Source organism: Colletotrichum abscissum (assembly GCF_030869225.1).
Source record: "Colletotrichum abscissum strain IMI 504890 chromosome Unknown Scaffold_1.1, whole genome shotgun sequence".
In the NCBI taxonomy this organism is placed as follows: Eukaryota; Fungi; Ascomycota; class Sordariomycetes; order Glomerellales; family Glomerellaceae; genus Colletotrichum; species Colletotrichum abscissum.
Window position 1 is genome coordinate 1,627,471 of NW_026849987.1, and position 17,298 is coordinate 1,644,768.

General features: G+C 52.2%; 6 protein-coding genes across 6 annotated transcripts; 1 reads left to right on the forward strand and 5 right to left on the reverse strand.

The window, feature by feature from the left end:
* Positions 1 to 47: 47 nt before the first annotated feature.
* Positions 48 to 1,427, reverse strand: CABS01_00501 (phosphatidylserine decarboxylase; the record flags this gene model as incomplete). Its single annotated transcript, XM_060533882.1, has 1 exon — positions 48 to 1,427. The coding sequence occupies one exon, from the start codon at positions 1,425 to 1,427 to the stop codon at positions 48 to 50; it is 1,380 nt and encodes a 459-aa protein (XP_060406396.1).
* Positions 1,428 to 2,812: 1,385 nt separating this feature from the next.
* Positions 2,813 to 5,142, reverse strand: CABS01_00502 (asparagine synthase; the record flags this gene model as incomplete). Its single annotated transcript, XM_060533883.1, has 5 exons — positions 2,813 to 3,410; positions 3,636 to 3,873; positions 4,033 to 4,291; positions 4,354 to 4,883; positions 4,953 to 5,142. 5 exons carry the CDS (start codon positions 5,140 to 5,142, stop codon positions 2,813 to 2,815), a joined length of 1,815 nt encoding a protein of 604 aa, XP_060406397.1.
* A 762-nt stretch (positions 5,143 to 5,904) lies between these two features.
* On the reverse strand, positions 5,905 to 7,331 carry CABS01_00503 (uncharacterized protein; the record flags this gene model as incomplete). The annotated part of the gene is made up of 2 exons (XM_060533884.1): positions 5,905 to 6,670; positions 6,763 to 7,331. The coding sequence occupies 2 exons, from the start codon at positions 7,329 to 7,331 to the stop codon at positions 5,905 to 5,907; spliced, it is 1,335 nt and encodes a 444-aa protein (XP_060406398.1).
* Positions 7,332 to 7,751: 420 nt separating this feature from the next.
* Positions 7,752 to 8,885, reverse strand: CABS01_00504 (metalloproteinase; the record flags this gene model as incomplete). Its single annotated transcript, XM_060533885.1, has 2 exons — positions 7,752 to 8,584; positions 8,645 to 8,885. 2 exons carry the CDS (start codon positions 8,883 to 8,885, stop codon positions 7,752 to 7,754), a joined length of 1,074 nt encoding a protein of 357 aa, XP_060406399.1.
* A 1,200-nt stretch (positions 8,886 to 10,085) lies between these two features.
* CABS01_00505 (uncharacterized protein) lies at positions 10,086 to 10,703 on the forward strand (the record flags this gene model as incomplete). The annotated part of the gene is made up of 1 exon (XM_060533886.1): positions 10,086 to 10,703. The coding sequence occupies one exon, from the start codon at positions 10,086 to 10,088 to the stop codon at positions 10,701 to 10,703; it is 618 nt and encodes a 205-aa protein (XP_060406400.1).
* A 120-nt stretch (positions 10,704 to 10,823) lies between these two features.
* CABS01_00506 (uncharacterized protein) lies at positions 10,824 to 15,983 on the reverse strand (the record flags this gene model as incomplete). Its single annotated transcript, XM_060533887.1, has 5 exons — positions 10,824 to 10,868; positions 11,007 to 11,146; positions 11,198 to 14,430; positions 14,494 to 15,802; positions 15,857 to 15,983. The coding sequence occupies 5 exons, from the start codon at positions 15,981 to 15,983 to the stop codon at positions 10,824 to 10,826; spliced, it is 4,854 nt and encodes a 1,617-aa protein (XP_060406401.1).
* Between the last annotated feature and the right edge of the window lie 1,315 nt (positions 15,984 to 17,298).

The following is a 17,298-nucleotide window of genomic DNA, read 5'->3' on the forward strand; positions in this document are numbered from 1 at the left end:
AGCTACTGCGTGCGAGTACAGACATGAGCCTGAGCCAACTAACCCAATCAGTGGTATCCATTCGAAGTCCCATTCGAGCCCTGCCCAGGCGCCTTCGCCAACACACTCCCGTATCTCGAGTAGTCGTCCTTGGGCGACGGCACAAAGTGCTCAGGCGTCAACTTGGCACGCGGCTCAAACACGCAGATGATGTCCGACCCGCCAAACAAGAACGTCGAGATCTCCTGGCCCTTCTGCAGCTTCTGTCCCACGCGGACCGATAGCTTGACCGACGAGACCATGGCCATGCCAATCGGCAGCACGGCCACCTTGCCGAGCACCGGGTTGTCAATGATTACCAGGCCTCTCGTCTGGAGGAACTGGTAGCCCGGGGAGTCGGGCGCCTCGGGCCGGCAGTTGGGGTCCTTCTCAATGTCCTCGGCCGTCACGAAGAGCTTGCGGATCGGACGACACTGTTGGTCCACTTCGAGGTACGCCGCTCCCTGGATGTTCTTGGCCTCGATGACTGTCCCGGAGACGGGCGCGTGCTGCCGGTGGTAGTTGAACGTGTTCAAGAAGGCATGCATCCAGACGCCCCCGTGGAAACAGTCCGCATACTCGCTGCCCTGGAGCAGGGCTCCGATGGTCCAGGGGAGGCCCTTGATCTCAATGATACCCGTGTCCTGAACGTTGACGATGCTCTGGTTGTAGAGCGAATTGTCGTAGGTGCAGTCCGCAGGGTAAGTGATGACCCTATCATCGTCCTGATCCGCAATGGGTCTCACGCCCGGCTTGAGGTGGCGGGAGAAGAAGTCGTTGAAGGTGCGGAAGCCGCCTTCGGGGATGAGTGCCTCTTCTTTGATCATGTACTTTGGCGAGTCGACAAACGTCTGGAAGGTCTTCTCGTTGATGGACGCCGGCGTGTCCATGAAGAGCCCGATGAGCTGCGCAAACACCACGATCCAGCTCGATAGCGGGGTCAGCGGCAACCCAACCGAGCTCGGGTGGACGAGCGTCTGCTCGCGCAGCAGCGGCTGCTGGTCGAGGATGAAGTAGAACAGGCACAGGATGTCGTACACATCCTTAGCCTGGACGTTCTCAGTGGGAGTCCACTTGAGCATGTCGTTGGCAAACTTGTAGAATGTGTCTGCGTCTTCGATGCCCATTTTCGCCATGAATTCTGGGATTTTCCCCAGTGCCGACTGAACAGCCTTGGTAAGGTTGTCCTTTGGAATAAGGGACATGAAGAGGATGATGATGGGGTTGAAGTGGATGATTCCTTCGTCTGCAACGGGCTCGTAGGTGTTGGGGGGCATGAAGGAACCCCATGAGGACTTGGCACCTCTGGAGATCGAGCCTGGGACGGATCCCGGCTGCTTGAGGTAGGGGTTTGACGGGATCGGCTGGAAGCCGACTTCTTCGTCAGTGGCAGTGGGAAGACCCGGCATGATGGGCGATGGTTTGCTGGAAAGTTTAGGAAGAGTGAAGAAGTCTCTGCTTGGGTTTCGAATTGGAATCTGAGTGCTTGATGGTCAAGAAGAGCCTGATTCTTCTACTCATCTCCATCTGAGGATCTCTGGCTCATTTATAGACGAGCCAGACCGCCCTCTCCCCCTTTCTTTCCTTGATCTCAATGACGTGCAAATTGGAGGTCAAGAGCTGTCAATGTCAACGGGGAGGAGGAGCAGGGAGCGGGCACTAGTCACGGCCCGTTGCCGTACCGCTGCCGGAGAACTGAGACCGGCTTTGCTGTCTCACTTCCCCTCTGTTGATCAACGGCACCCCGCGCAGGTGTCTCGTTACTCCCGCTCCTTGACGCGTACTCGGATGATGCCAGATCGGGATACAAGATTCTAGCGTCTTGTTAGCTTGGCGGGGTTGTCAAGGTGCTTTTAGTATGACATGGTGTTGATCTTTTGCGATCTGCGAGAGGTTCGTTTCTTGCTTCTCCTTATAGACGTATGCCTACTTTCACTCGCGCGATGTATGAGGTAACTTGCCGGATCGTTGCAGGTGTCAACCGAATCTGTCCAACCGTTGTGTAAGCCAGGGCGGGAAGCACTGCCGGCGTAGCAAGTATTGCGATCTGTTCGGACGTGTCGTAACTTTGCATCGTGGTGTTGTTGGACTACTTGGTCCTGCTTGCCTGCAATTTCTCTTAATTTCGTTTGACACCCGTAAACGGCGAGACATCTAGATGCAGGTTTCACTTGCACATAAATTTTACCACGGCTCCCCTCAGTTGCTTCACCGTACCGTCGAAAGATATAGCCATAAGGGGATAGAAATATGCTCGGTCAGTTCATCTTCTTTCTTGGCGGTACGAAGTTGATAATTGAAGCCAATGGTTCATGATGGAGGTGAGGACCAGGGCTGCCGATCACTACTTACTCACCCTTCTGGTGACCGGAGCTGAGAGCCGGGAAATGGCTAAGCCATTGACATCTGGGTAGAGAGAATTGGAACTCTCGTATTTAGTTGCGCGAATACACTTGAACACCGGTGCGTCTTGCTGTTGAGAGGCCAGAGGCATGGCATAATAAGAAGGTAGCTACCCTTTTCGCGGACACGACGGAAAGCAGACAAGCTCAAAGTGAAGCCCTAGAGAGATCACGGCATCTTGCCCGTAACCTACGGCATGCCCTCGATCCAGCTCTTTCTTTCTTGCGGAATTTTGGCTTGATACTATCTCGTGCGGTCTGAGCAGCTGATATGGTTGTGCGACTCTGAAAATCAATGACTTCAATCCAAGCGCGCGGTGTCTTCTCCTCATCCTGACAGAATGCATCAAGTGCCGCAGCAGCAAATCACCCCCTTCAGCGTCCCTATTGATCTATCTCTGAGATCTGGCCGGTTTCACGCCAAATTTCTGACTCAAAACCCCCCAGGTGCCGACGACAAGTATCTTCCTGAACACTGCGGGGTCACCGCTTTCACCAGATGCAGTCTCAAGACACCGTGATATGCTCCCAAAGTCGACAAAGCCAAGGCATTCGACCGCCTCTTTCGTCAGCAACCCCCTAAACATTCGCTGCATCGGCCCTTCCACGGGCCACTTCCATGGGGACGAGTACGGGTGCTTCTTGCGGTTGTAGATCTTGTCCGTGATGAACGGCCGCCCTGCCTCCCGCAGGACCTTCTTGTCAATGATGCGATCTCGGACGGCGGCCATGTTCTCCCAGAAGAAGCTCTGAGGCGCTACTTTCTTTCTCTTCTCTTTCTCGTCGTTATTGGTTTCTATGGAATCCTCGGGCTTACTATAGCTCATCTTGACCCTCGGTGGAAGCCCATTGACGTACTCCGCCAGCTCGTGGTCCAGGAACGAGAGACGCGCCTCGGTACTGTGCGCCATCTCCGACCTGTCGCCCAGACAGGTCAAGACCATGTTCGCCATGGAGGTCTTGAGGAAGACGTACAGCGCCGAGGGGAGGCTGTGTCAGCGCGTTCGAATCTTCTCCTGGGCGTCTGGGGGGATGGAGTTGAGGATCGCTTCGTAGACGCTGAGTGTGTTCTGTTTTTCTCTCACCCAGGGGGCAAACACGTCCTATGAGGGAAAGCCTCGCCAGCGGACCATGAAAACGTCCAAGCCTGCGAGAGAGTCGAAGCCGGTGCTTTCTTCCGTTCGGGAGTGATCGAACATGCCCATCCCTTTGTACATGCTTCGCAACTGCGCTGCGGCGGACTCGTTTAGCGCTTCCCGAAGCTCGGTATCCTTCGTTAGTTCCGTCAACGGCAAGGCATCGTCGGGCTCACGGAGGAAGTCGGAGACTAGGAATGGGTACCCTGCAAAGTTCTCATCTGCCCCCTCACCCGTCAGCACGATGGGGATCCCTTGCTGGCGAGGTAGCTCTGAGAGGGCGTACTTCCCGACGCTGTTCATGTCAAGTTGTGGTGCTCAGTATGGTAGACGGAGTCAGCGAAGTGCTTTGCTAGTTCTTCCTCGTCCATGGCTTTTTTTACAGTGTTCAAGTCTAGCCATTCTTCTGTGCGTTCTGCAATGTCTTGTCAAGTTGTTAGCATGAATCTAGGGCGTGGGTGCACCCAATGACCTACCGTATTCGTTATACTGGGAATCAGAAGCAAAGGAGATGCTAAAGCAAGTGATCCTATCTTTCTTATCCTGGTTCCCCGGCTTCACTCCTCTTTCTCGTACGAGCTGCGTTGTTATACCAGCCACAATGGACGAGTCGAGACCACCTGAAAGATAGATGCTGACGGGGACATCGGCTTGGAGGCGGAGGCGTACGGCATCTACTAAGCGCTCGCGAACTCCGTCGACCATCTCATCCATACTGCGTGTCTCTTTGACGGTCTAAACAGCTTTTAAGCCTATCAATCACCGTTCGGCTTATACATTCATGTGAAGCCACTCACCTTATCCGCATACTCGGCATCCCAATACCGATGCTGCGTCACGCTCCCGTCTCGACCGAACTGCACCCAATGCCCCGGCAACACCTTCTTCACTCCCTTGAACAGCGTACCTTCGCCTAGAACCGCCGCACCGCTGCAGATGGCATCGACGTCCCACTCGGGCCCCCACCCCATGGGCAGAAACCCCTTGATCTCCGAGGCGATCAAGAGTTTGGCCGGCGTCTCGCTACTGTATGTCCAGAAAAGAGGCTTGATGCCGAAACGGTCCCTCGCGGCGATAACATCACCGGATCGCTCACCGTATAAGACGAAGGCGAATTCGCCACGCAGGTGCTTAAAGAGCCCGCGAACTCCGTGGTGTTGGTACAGAGCCAGGATGACTTCACTGTCGCTCCTCCCGGAGAAGTTGTAATCGAACTCGGTGGTACAGCGGCCGCGGATGGCGAAGTGGTCGTAAATCTCGCCGTTCACGACGACGTGGATTTTCTCATCTTCACTGTGTAAGGGTTGAAGGCCCGTTGGCGAAAAATCTATGATTGAGAGGCGTGCGTGGCCGAGACCTTCATGACTGTGTCAATTACCGGCAAACGATCTCAAACCTGAGTCAATGGAGCTGAGATGAAGCATGCCGACGGTAGCGTCGCTGTTTATCCATGTTCCTTCTGCGTCTGGCCCTCGATGCTGAAGGAGAGATAGGCTTCGTGTTAGTTTACTTTGCACATCGGCGCCTCGTTCCGATGATTCGTTTTGTGGACTGCCGGATTGGATGATGGCTGTTAGCCCGCACATTCTTGAGATGAAGTTTTCTGTGATTGTTCATCGGATGAAGTTCCTGCTGGTTCTGTAAGAGAGCCAAGTACGATATGGGAGTAGTTCATGAAAGAGAAGCAGCCAGAAAGAGAAGGCGATGCATGTTCAGAAGTTTCCAGAACCAGTCGACAATGCTTGAACAACGAGCTGAGTCTGGCAGGAAGTATCGCTCCCGGGTCTTCTCTAAACTTTCTTCAACAAAGTGACGTTGGGTTGCATCCTCGCCGTTGGGATTCAGAGTTTCGTACAGAAGAATCAAAGTTTCGGGCAGCTGGGTACCGGGGAAGAGCAATACGTTTGCCTGTATCCCACTGTTGGTGAACCACCAAGTTGTGTTTGAAACTCGCTACTCCATGTTTCTCCAAGAATTCGACTCTACACGGAAGCCATGGAGAGGGAAATGAGGCGCACGGGTCGGGACAGCCTGCGTTAACCACGAAAGTTCCGTCTTGGTGAGTGACTCTCAGACGTTTTGCTTACCTTATGTTGGAGATAGGAATAAGCTAAGGCACAAAAGAGAGCCTTCCTGGGAGGAAGTTGCCAGCCAGCCTTGGTTAAAAGTCGATCAAGGTATGATTCAAAATTCAAAACCCACTTCAAACTATCAAACTATCAAACTGTAACTGCCTTCAGCACGCCAAGAATCCGAATCATTACAGAGAAACTCGAGTCGATTGCCTGGAGCGGTCTGAATACTAGCTTTTAGTAAGAACCTATCAAATTTCGGTGGCAATTCTCCATCTATTTGTGAACCAACTTTTCGGCAGAAGTCGTTGGTATAGGTCCGTATACAATCCGCGGTGGCTGCGCTCTCATGGCACTCCCCACGAACCGATCAATACTCCAACTCCGGGCCTCAACATCATGGATTGAAACAAAGGCTTGATGCTTGCTCTTCTGAGCGGCTTCCCAGATTTTCTTCATTGCGTACTCTCTCTGGTGAAAGCGTCGCACGTCATAGAAGTTATTGACAAGCTGTTGCAGCCGTACACGCATGAATCCTCTGTATCTTCCGGGCGTCTCTGATTGCCGTGGTTCATCGTTTGTGGTAAGTGTCTCGTCCGCATCGTCGTGGTCAGGGTCAACAGCCCAAACCCACATGTCGTCGACGAGCCTATGTGCACCAAGGGCCGATTTGACGCTTGGCTTGTCTACCATCAGAAAGACGCTTCGTATAATGCCGCCTTCTAGAGCACTGGTTTCTGAATACACAGGTGCGCCAGAGACGATGCCTTCTTGTGTTTGACTCCTTGTGCCTCTGTCTCGGATAGAATTGAACCTTGTACGCAAGATGCGGAAGCTGGCGAGTCTCTCTTCGTCCTCTCTTCCACCTCTCTGGTCCTCGTCAATAGTCAGCTCACTAGTATCCTCTTCTGCGTCGCCTCGACCAACAGCTTGTCTGGCGCTCATCTCCTCGCCGCCACCTGCAGCATCACTGGTAGGCCACTCAAGCTTCTGCAACTTCCACTTGTTATTGATGGCACTGCTTCCCGCCCCAACCGCGTCGCTAGCGTGGAATAGAACGCCATCTCTCCGAGCCATGTACCTATCGGCTTCTTCGTCGTTGGCGAACGCTTTGGATCGATGAACATGCCATACCCCCAAACCTTCTCCCCTTTGTCCTCCTCCCACAGACGTCTCACCCATGGGCGCGCCTTGGACAAGGCATTTTCAGTCTCCTGCCTCTGTCTCGCTTTCCATGATTCATTTTCGCGCCTCCAGTGCTCTGCCATAGCATTGTCGATGGCTTTCTCTTCATTTTCTGCATAGAGCATGTGGCGTACCGCCCCGAGACGCTTCTGGGCTTGTTCATACTCCTCTTCTGAGACTCTATCGGGTCCCATGATCAGCCCGGCTGCCCGTGAGACTTCACGTTCCTCCCCTGGCGAGACATTCATCCAGTAGCGGTTCTTGAGCAGAGAGATCTCTGCGGCGGTCAGCTGCGAGGGTGACTCGACAGCACGCTCAAGGAGATCTTCTTTGGATAGCTTAGTCGATTCAGCAATGTTCGCTGCTTGAGTTTCGGCATTTGGAAAGTCGAGCAAACGCTCCTGATCATGGGGAGCGAGTGACGGCGAGGCATCATTCTGAGAGAGTATGAGTTCCTCGGATGCTAAGAACGATTGGATGAGCTCGTCTGCGTCGTCAATCTTGCGAATGACCCGCATGAATGACCTGATGTGATTCTTCATACTTTACGAAGGCGAAGACGGCATTGAGATGTGGTTTGGCAGCAGGAGCTACAGTATTCTGGCGTTTGAGTAGTGGCCCGACCATTCGCTGTCGATTGAGGTGCACTAGATCGTGGACTGATGGTTTAGCGGGCAACCCCAAGGTGCTTAAACCCGTGCACTACCCCCACTCAACCAACACTTCTCGTTTGTACCCCTATTTTGAATAACTACAACCCAAACCGAACATCTAGGTCTTCTCATCATCTATGTATCACGTTCTTATGTAATTGAAAGGCAAGTGCATGATTGATCAATGGTGTGATATTTGTTCATGGAAGGTATAGATACATGTTATATGCTGGCTAATATTGTACAAAGAAACGTCTCAACCCGAGCCATCGTAGACCACCGCATTTAGCAGTTGGTCTGGATGCCCTGAGAGTACATGGCAAAGGAATCGGCATTGTTCAATGCCTGGGAAGTGCTGAGGGAGTCGACGCAGCCCTCGTAGCCGTAGCAGACGTCGTCGGTGCCGCCAACCTCAGTCAAGTGAGTGGACTCGTGAACCAGGACGTACGGCTGGTCGGTGGCGCGGCACGAGGTGGTGGAGGCGGGGAACTGGAAGAAGTAGTCGCAGACGACAATGTAACCGCCGCTGCCAGGCTGGGCGTAGGCGACGACACCGTCGCTGCAGAAGTTGCCGACGTCGGTGCAGTAGAGGCCGGCGCCGCTCGAAGTGCTGCCGAGGAGGGTGGCAGCCTTGCCAAAGATGCCGGCGACGGTAGACTTTGTGCTCGACGTGGTCGACTTGAAGTATTGCTGCAGGCGAGTTCCCGCGTTGGCGGCCGTCTGGGCGTTGGTCGCGTAGGTCTTGGCCTTGGAGAGGGCGGCGGTGACGGCCGTCTTCTTGGTGCCGGTGCAGTCGGACTGGATGGTGACGCGCTTAGCGTTCAGGGACTCGTGGAAGGCGGCGTGCACCGAGGCGGCCTGGGTGCCGTCGACGGTGGCCTGGAGGACGCCCGAGTCGAAGACGACCTGGCCGGCAATCTTGTTGCTGCCCTCCTCGGCGTAGCGGAGGGATCCCGTGCTGGAAATGTTGAAGTCGCCGCCGCTGCTGAGGTCGTGAACCTGGGCGGCGTCCCACTGGACCTTGACGACCTCGCCGGCCTCGATGGTCTGGAAGGCAGAGTCGGGGAGATCGGCATCGTGAACGTAGACTCGCACGCCAGTGAAGGCAACCTTGCTGACTATTGATAGTGTTAGATACTGTTTGCTTTTGGAGTGTATGAAGAGTAGTCTAGACTTACCACCAGTGCCATCGACCGAGCTCGTCGAGAACTGGGCCTTCTCAACGGGCGATCCATCGAGGATCGAGCCCGCCTTGAGAACACGAAGAGGCGTGCTTCCGGTGTTGGTGATGCTAGCCTTCAGCTCGCTGTTGCCGACCTGCTCGATTTTCACATCGAGGGGCTCCGCACGTCTGCCCAGGTTGACGGCAGCGCCGTTGGCAAGGGCGGCGAGGCAAGAAACAACAGTGGCGGCCTTCATGGTGGCTAAGTAAGGTGGTGGGACTTTAAAGAGAGTGTAGGACGAAGCCGTTGGAAGATGCTGGATTCTTCTCAAGAGGAAGGATAGTTAGCAGCGAGAGAGGAAGGCTTTATGGCTCCTCCATAACTCCTGAGAGGGAAGCCCCCTGATCTGAAGGTAACCCTTCTTGGGACCTCAAACGAACAGTAGATTGCATCACGGAGAAGAAACTTCATGGATACGGGTGCGAAGCCGGGGCAACGTTCCACCACGGAGAATTGTCCCAGTGGTTCGGGATGCGGGTGCGAAGTTGGGAGGATGGAAATTATCCGATCATGTCCAACATAGAGACGAACAGGAAAGCTGACACACGAGGCTTCCACCAACCGAAGCGCGCAGCCGCGGATAGAGGTGGGTGTGTCAAGCGGGGCCATCTCGTAACGGATCTACACAGACTACTTTAACTGAAGCCATCCCCAGCTGCTTCGTTGTACGAATGGGAGCCATGGTTATGATGGTTTAGAAGCGGCTCCCACTCCTTTAGTGAGCTTAATATGAGCCTTAAGAGGTCGTTATGGAGTAGGAGGTGCCGGGTTCGGAGTTTAAAGTAAATAGAGTAGTGGGCCAGGTCGACTCTGATTAGCTGTTTATTTTCACTACCGACAGCCGTACACCAAAACGTGGACTTGGCAAGGTCTTGGCTGCGTGCCGTTTTGATTTAAACAACAGTGGCGCTGCTTTGATTCAGACTCGCTCGGGGCAACTTTTAATCTCGGCAGCGACAACCTCATACGCGCGTGTACGTAACAAATGTTTGCCCCGCATTCATGCTCGGTCTAGCCCCAATATCCTACAAACGTCCGTTCCCTTCATGATTCTCATCGGTTCTGCGACCTGCCTAAAGGAGCATCAAAGCCGTTGACGATCCAATCAGGCATTCTCCATTTGCCTCCTCTTCCTTGCGTAGTGGACTCGTCTGGAGCTTTGTCAGGAGACTGTCGTGGCACAACATCGTCATCGTTCTCATTCTTTCTCAAATCTCGGTTCTCTTGGCCCCCTGAACTCATCATCACCTTTCCAGCAACCCAACATACAGACTTTGCCTCCATCACCATCAACCCGTTGAACTCTGAAGCTCTCGTACCTGAAGAAACCTCACTCAATTCTACATTGCTTACTCTCACTCTCCAAACACCCCTAGTCAAAAACGAGTCATCATACATGAACCCTCATCACCGTAGCCGAGGGCCTCTTTCATTCCCGGCCGCCCTAGCAATCGGCGCCGTCATCGTACTCACATTCTACTTTTATTCGCCACTGCAATCCTTCACAATGACTTCTGACTCCTCCTCATCCTTCCTCAACAACCTCGAGGTGAGCCTGTCTCAGTCCGGCACCTCGCCTCCGAAAGTCTCAGTGTCCGTCAAGAACACACACCCGGACACGCCCGTGACGCTCCTGAAATGGAACTCCCCGCTTGACCCCGCCGTTCTCGGTCTGGGCCAGGTGTCCATCCAGCCGGCCGGGGCCTCCGAGCCGATCGAGACCCATGCCATCATGATCAACCGCAAGATGCCGCCCGGCGCCGAGTCGCTCATCACATTGCGACCCGGTGAGAGCGCGGATCAAGTTGTTGAGCTTCGCGAGCCAAGAGTGCCGGGTGATGTGTGGGAGGCAGGCAAGGCCAAGGTAGCGATGAAGGGAAGGTGGATGGCTGTCTGGCCTGGTCTGACTGCGGAGGAAGTGTTGCAGAGCCCCGAGAAGTTGACCTCTGTCGGTGCTGGTGCAGGATCTCTGATAGGGGAGTGGGAAACGGAGACTATTGAGGTTGGAAACTGAGCACTCAGTTTGCTTTCCCTAGAGTTTGAAATGCTGCAGAATGGTATTTTGATCGCATCTTGAAGACTGTCGACATGTGAAACGAGGATGTGATTCAGAAGATTCAAAGCATGAAGCAACCTAAATTGAGGCATATATGAACTTGAATGACTGAAGTTTGGCGCTCTGGGGGTTCATCAGTATCTGCCTCAGATGAAAAAGGTTCTCGACACTTCAGAACGAGGTAGATCAGCGAGGCATCTGACTTCGTCATGCCTCTCTTGGAAGAGAAGTCTCATCCCCACTGGGTTGCCCTTTACTGACTCTCAGGTCTGATAAGCGTTTGTTTACTTCCATCAATTTACCTTCGAGTGGTCGATGCACGCGCATAGTGTTGGTCAACCAGTGTTGATTCAAATCGTACGGCTTCGGTTCGGCTGATACAATATACAATTTGCATCGTCCTTCGACGAGTCAGTATGAAAAATGAACGGGTTGAGCACTACAAGACTTACCCCAGGCAAGCTGGCTTAGATCCATGGCGTTGTAAAGAAAATGTTGGAACAGACGGGCGACAAGAAGTACAGGCAAAACCATGAACCCTATAATGACATGAACATAGGTAACCCAGTATGTAGACTCTGGGCCCTCCATGACACCATACGCTCGCGAAACCTTTTGAGCAGGAAGTTCAATGAGTATGTATGCCAACCAGAACCGCAAGTGCCCCGAAAAGCTGCTGCTGCGTTCCATTTCATGTCTCGCATCAACACCACCACGTTTTTGATTCTCTTTCCCGGTACCGCCGACCTTGGCTATTTCTTGTTCATGTGTGGGCAACCTCCGCTCCATTTTCCCCTGTATCTCATCTGTGGAGCTCAACTGGCTGTTTCTCATCTTAGAATAGGAGTAGCTGTTGATAGCCGTCAACACTTTCTTTGCATTGACAAGCGCTACGATCGTGAGGGCGAGTGCAATGACTGAACAGATGATCATAGGCTTCAGCACATCACGTGGCGGTGTTTCGCTCATGCTGAATACGCTTGCCGCAAAGCCGATTGGCAAGAACACGACAGTTACGTACGTGAACAGCCGGACGTTTTCTGCGTCAATCAGTGAGAGGGTGTCGCGGCTCTGCTGCTGGTAGCTTATCAGCTGCGCCTTCTGCGACCGAATGTTGTTGCGACAATTCTGCAATTCTCTGATGCTGCTGTTTGTCGCCGCTTGCATCTTTCCAATGAAGCCGCGGTACTTGCGCTCGTCGTTGCGTGTCCAACGTGGCCGCTCTTGACCTCTATCTTTCTCGCGCGTCTCCCATTTCGCAACGGTCGAGAGTACTTCCGAGATATCTTTTTCCATGTCCTGGAGCAGCTGCTGACAACTTTGCCATCTTGCGCTAGATGAGAAGTATTCGACGCTGCTCAGAGTCGAAAATGACATTGTACCGCCTTTATCGCCTAGCTCATCGATGACTGCCTCGAAGATCTCTTTGGTGCTGCGGACAATTTCCTTCAAAATTCTATCGAAAAGATGCAGCTCGAGCACTTTCCTTTGTCGCCAACCTTGTTCACCCCATGGCTTGTTTTCTGGGCCTCCGCTGCCGTCCTTGACTACATGACCAGGAATGTACTCTATCAAGTGACAAGTCCAATATCTGTCAAAGAAGTCTCCAGATATGCGGAATCCCATCGCGGCTCGCGCTAGCCTCTTGTCGGTGCTACCTGGGAGCTCTTTCAGAACCAACTCGGGTATTCCTCGACGATGGACGTAGTTCTTTTCTACCATACGATAGAAACTAAGGTGAATTTCGGTCATCCAGGTGTTGAGAACCATTGTTGTTTCTTCAAGGAATTGGTTCTCGAAGTGGGAATGACAATCAAAAAAATGCGACATAGCTGGCTGTTCATCTGGTGGGCTACTGATGTAGCAGATGAGAGCACTTTCGGTATTCGCGTCAGGTAACCAGACGAGCCGTTTCTTGGCTATTTCAGCTGTTCGAGGCTGCGACAAGGCGTCCCATAGCTTGTATTGGTTCAGTTCATCTGAAGGCTCATCACGGTGCGCCCTCTCACGTTTGCTGAGGTTCTTCTGCTTTCGAATGTCTACTACCCATGCTTTGCGAGAGATAGATCTGAAAAATGGATGAGGGAACTGAATGCCTGCAGCAACTGAGACTCCGAGGTACTTCTTCAGAGCCTCGAAGTATTCTTCGGCAACCTTCGCAACGATGGTGCCTGAACGATTTCTCTCCGCGGGCATCAACAATTTCTTTGCCTCCTCGTTGAAGCCTTCGGGAGCACACGAAGTATTCCCCAGGAAGTATGGGTAGTTGTACAGCCATTCTTCTTCCAGGTCAACTATGCTGCTCTGATCAATGAGGCTATTGAATGGGACGCTCTTTTTCATAGCTGTCACTTTCAGTCGCTTGGGAGCTTCATCATTTTGGGAGGCAGCTGCTTGATTTGTCGGTGACTTGTGATCCTGGTGTTTTGGCTGTTGTTGCATTCTTTCTACCACATCGTTGAAGAGTCTTCGATCTGTTGTCTTCGTCGCCGAGTGTATTTGCGAGATCTCGGGGTCTTTTTCGGAGACTTCCTTGAATCTATATTCGATCCTCCAACAATGCGTCAGGAGAATATACGGAATTTCAAAGGTGGCGTGGAAATAAAAGTCGCGATCTCGCTCTCTGCCAAACAGCGCTGGCTCTTTTGTAGTTCCATCAAGCTGCCCATGAAACAGCCCATTCGGGCTGGTGGACCGAAAGAGAACATCAAAGGCAGACTTGACCAGGTCTTTTGGAGACCTTTTGTTCAAAGACATGTTCCTAGCTCCCATCATGATTGCCAGCGCATATCGGGTGGAATTGTCCCATCCTGTCTCCGAATTCTCAGTATGATGCACTTGTGCCTCGATCGTGTTGTCCCAAACCTCATCGACTAGCTTCTGCAAGAAAAAGTTCCACTCGATGCCGTAAAATAGAGCAGTATCGCTCGCATGGAGCAAGAAACGCGTTTCGCGGGAAGATCGTGTCGTTGCCAGCATACGTTTCTTCGACACATCATTCTCGGCCGTGAATCGTCGTAGAATGTCTCTTTGAATGCCATCGGAGCCAAATTGCCTAAATAGTTTCTCTTCTTCGCCAGCGATATGGTTCCCCTGTGCCACGTCGTTGTCTCTCTGATATTCCCTGCCAGCATTAGGAGCCTCTCCATGAGTATCTCCCCCATCATCCGGCAGGTTTTTCGTGTCGGTGGTTCTCCTCCGGTCATCTTCGATTGTCTGCAAAGCTCTCCAGATCCAGACGTGTTCATTGAGTCTGTACTTATTGCAACCTTCGTCCTGTGCATGTGGCCAAACGTGGGATGAACGCTTGTCAAACTTATGAAGTGTACCGAGCCATGCCTGGGCAACTCTTCGGATAACTCGCCTTGCTAGGTCCAGATCTTCATTGCTTGTGTAGAGGCTCGTAAATGCAGACGCTTTCATCAATTGAAACGGCGTATCGGTGAATGAGTTGCTTGGCATGAAGGATTCGCTCTCAGTATCGGCAAGCATGATTCGACCTGTTGGCCAGTAGTTTGCTGCAAAAACATTTTCTTCAGTTAGGCCAGCCTCCAAAAGCCACTTCAAGTGGCCCCGACAAACCAAGTAGATTCTTCGTTTCAGCGACTTGTGAGGATCTTCGGGGCCGGGTTTCTCGATGGCGTGCAAATACTTTGCGATCTCAAGTAGAAACGAGAAAGCAAAGCTGAATCGATTAGAATGCTGATCGAAGACACAGGAAGACGTGGGGAAGGGACTGTTCTCTTACAAACTTGCCGAAGAACACACTCGGTGCCCTGATACATCGCCACACGTCAAAACAATAGCCACTATCTCTTCCGTCTCAGAAGATCTAGGGAAAGGTATGACGCATGTGGACAGGATATGCTCCAGGTTTCGGCGAACAACAAAGTCAATGTGATTGATTGAGCTGTCCTTCGGGAGTCCATGCAGCTGCGTATCTCTCGTCGATGAAGTATATCTCATCAAACGATCAATGAAACCTTCGGATTGCTTTTCCTCCATATCTTTGGGTGGTTTAATGTGGTCCGACAGACGGAACGCAGTGAACGACACTGATGCAAGATGCTTGCTTACATCCGCCCAGGCCGGTGGAATTAGGAAGCTGTCCCATTTAGCTTTCGATCTGGTCAAATGCGTCATCTTATAAGCAGTGACGACTTCGAACAAACCATTCTGCTTCAAAGATTTGACGAACAATTCCGTGACACCGTCATCGTGATCGCTGACATTTCCAGTCTCCCATCTGACAGCTTGGCCATCTAGGAAGACAGATACCACCACCGCGACTGCATCTGGTTGTTCGGGTGGTGAGGAAGGCGGAGCTGATGAATTCATGGCCTTTCTTTCAGTTTGGCCAACTGTTGTTGACCTTGAGTTTGGAAGAAAGGGCTCTGGATCATCCTTTGCATCTTTGTCCACTGTTTCGTGCTTGAAAGGATGAACTAAAACCCACCCATAGCCGTTTGGCCCCAGTGTTTGCAATTGGTCGTCCTGTCCTTCATTTTCATTGAATCGGAAGGACTTGTCCAGATAATCCAAGTCTCGAATGTGGATACCCCTCGCGAATTGAATCGGGACATCTACATCATCTACCCCATTGTTCGCGATGATACACTGTTGTAGGACCGTCTTCTCGTGAACCGTCCACTGTATAGTGACTCTAAGAATTCCGTCATCAAACTCGTACCGTGGCCATCTATCATGGACGTAGCCTATAGCCTGACATTGATCCGGGGTTATGTTGGGTATTCGGATTCCGTATGTAATTTCCTCTCGGTCCCGATCTCGCCGCATCTTGAGCAACTGCTCAGCCCTATCCCGCACCCAATACGGCTCGTCTATGCTGCGGTGGTCTGCGGAGAATACGCCCGAGTGACCAATGCCCAGAAAGCTGCTGAATTGCATCAGGTCACCGTATGCATTGACCGTAGCCGTGACTCCATCGTCTCCAAAAGAAGCATGACACTCTGGGTTTGGGGCGCTGAACCAATTGCTGATTTCGTCTTTCTTCGGTCGAAAGACTTCGTGCTTCAGTTTGGGATCTCGGGGTGGGCCTGATTAGTGTAAGTTGGTCAACTTATGATATTAGGCAGCCCTCACCAACTCACGATTGATACAGCCCTGGAAGAGATCGCTGTCCTCTTCTGGAACATCATCGGCCTCCCAGAACTGTGGTTTCGGGATGACAGGCCCGCCTGAAGCTAATGTTGGACGTCCGCTCCCATGGTCCGACATGTCTGCGGCCTGTAGGAAAGGTTTCACCTCGTCGTCTGGTTACTTGATTGAGCGAATTTGCTTCCAGAGTCTGGGCGGGGACAGGCCTCAGTTATATGCACGCTGCCAAGTCTGGTCCGCATTGAAGACAAGGGTGTGAGAGACATCTCCCAACCGAGTCCTCCCCTTCTTGGTTGGCTGTATCTTTTAAGCGTCGCGCGCGAATATCAGTCACGAGGCTATTTCCGCTTTAAGCTGCTGACTGCATGTCGCTTGTGCCACATCACTAGGAGAAGGTGTGGGTGACGGCAAGGCTGTGGGCGAAGCTGGAAAGTCCAGATGTCTGCCCTTCCCAGATCCCAAGTTGTTCGCTTCTTCCACTCTCATGGTGGATTCTCGTTAATTTCCTTCGACGGCCAATCTTCACCGTCATCACATTTTCGAGAAGAGGATTTATACCCGTTCAGGCACACGAGACAAGGTTATAAAGCAGACTCAGAAAGCTTCCAGAAATAACACCATCGTGCTGCCGAATCTTGTCTCGGACAGTAAGGCTCTGATGACAGTCCAGGGGTCGGCGCGTCAAGTGTAGACTGATGTCACTTCTCATGCTGACACTTGTGAAGTGACCAAATAGTTGCCCCCCCAATACTACCAGATGCTGACAGTGACACAGAGCATATCAGTAGCCTTGCATTTTGCGGCTCACAAGTCTCGCTTTCCTAAGCGCAGCAAAAAGTTCTCCCAAGCTAGACGGTGTAATTTTGTGAGACAGCCGTGGTTGTAGTTGGAAGCGAAGCCCCATGTGGTCTTGAGTTCCTCATAAATGCGCATGCTATCTCGAATACCTAACAACAAATTCCACCAGAGAATTTGGGAGCTATTATTTGTCCCGTTCTGCAACTTTCCAAGCACTTCCACGTCGGGCTCAAGATTTGACGAACCGAGCTTGGTGCTTCCTTCGCCATGAGGAGGCCCATCGCTTACGGCACAGACATGATAATTCATCTTTGGCCGTGTAAGAACCTGCTACAAGCTATTTCGACCAGACTGCCAAGCCATCGAGGGGTGAGATAAGACTCCAGAATAAGGTAGTATGACGAAAAGCCTCTTTGCGCGGGCACATCATGAATGGGGAGGCTCTAGCTCATGTTCAAATGGCTGTTGTACCAGAGAGGCCCTCGTACCATTCAGTCACCCGGCCTTCAATTTATATTCCGGGCCGAATATGCTACAAAGCTTGAAAGAGACTTTGTGTGCTTAGGGGGTGTTGATTTGTCTTATATGTGATTCCTGTCCTAAGCCCTCAGGCGCGAAAGCCTCCACAGACAAAACC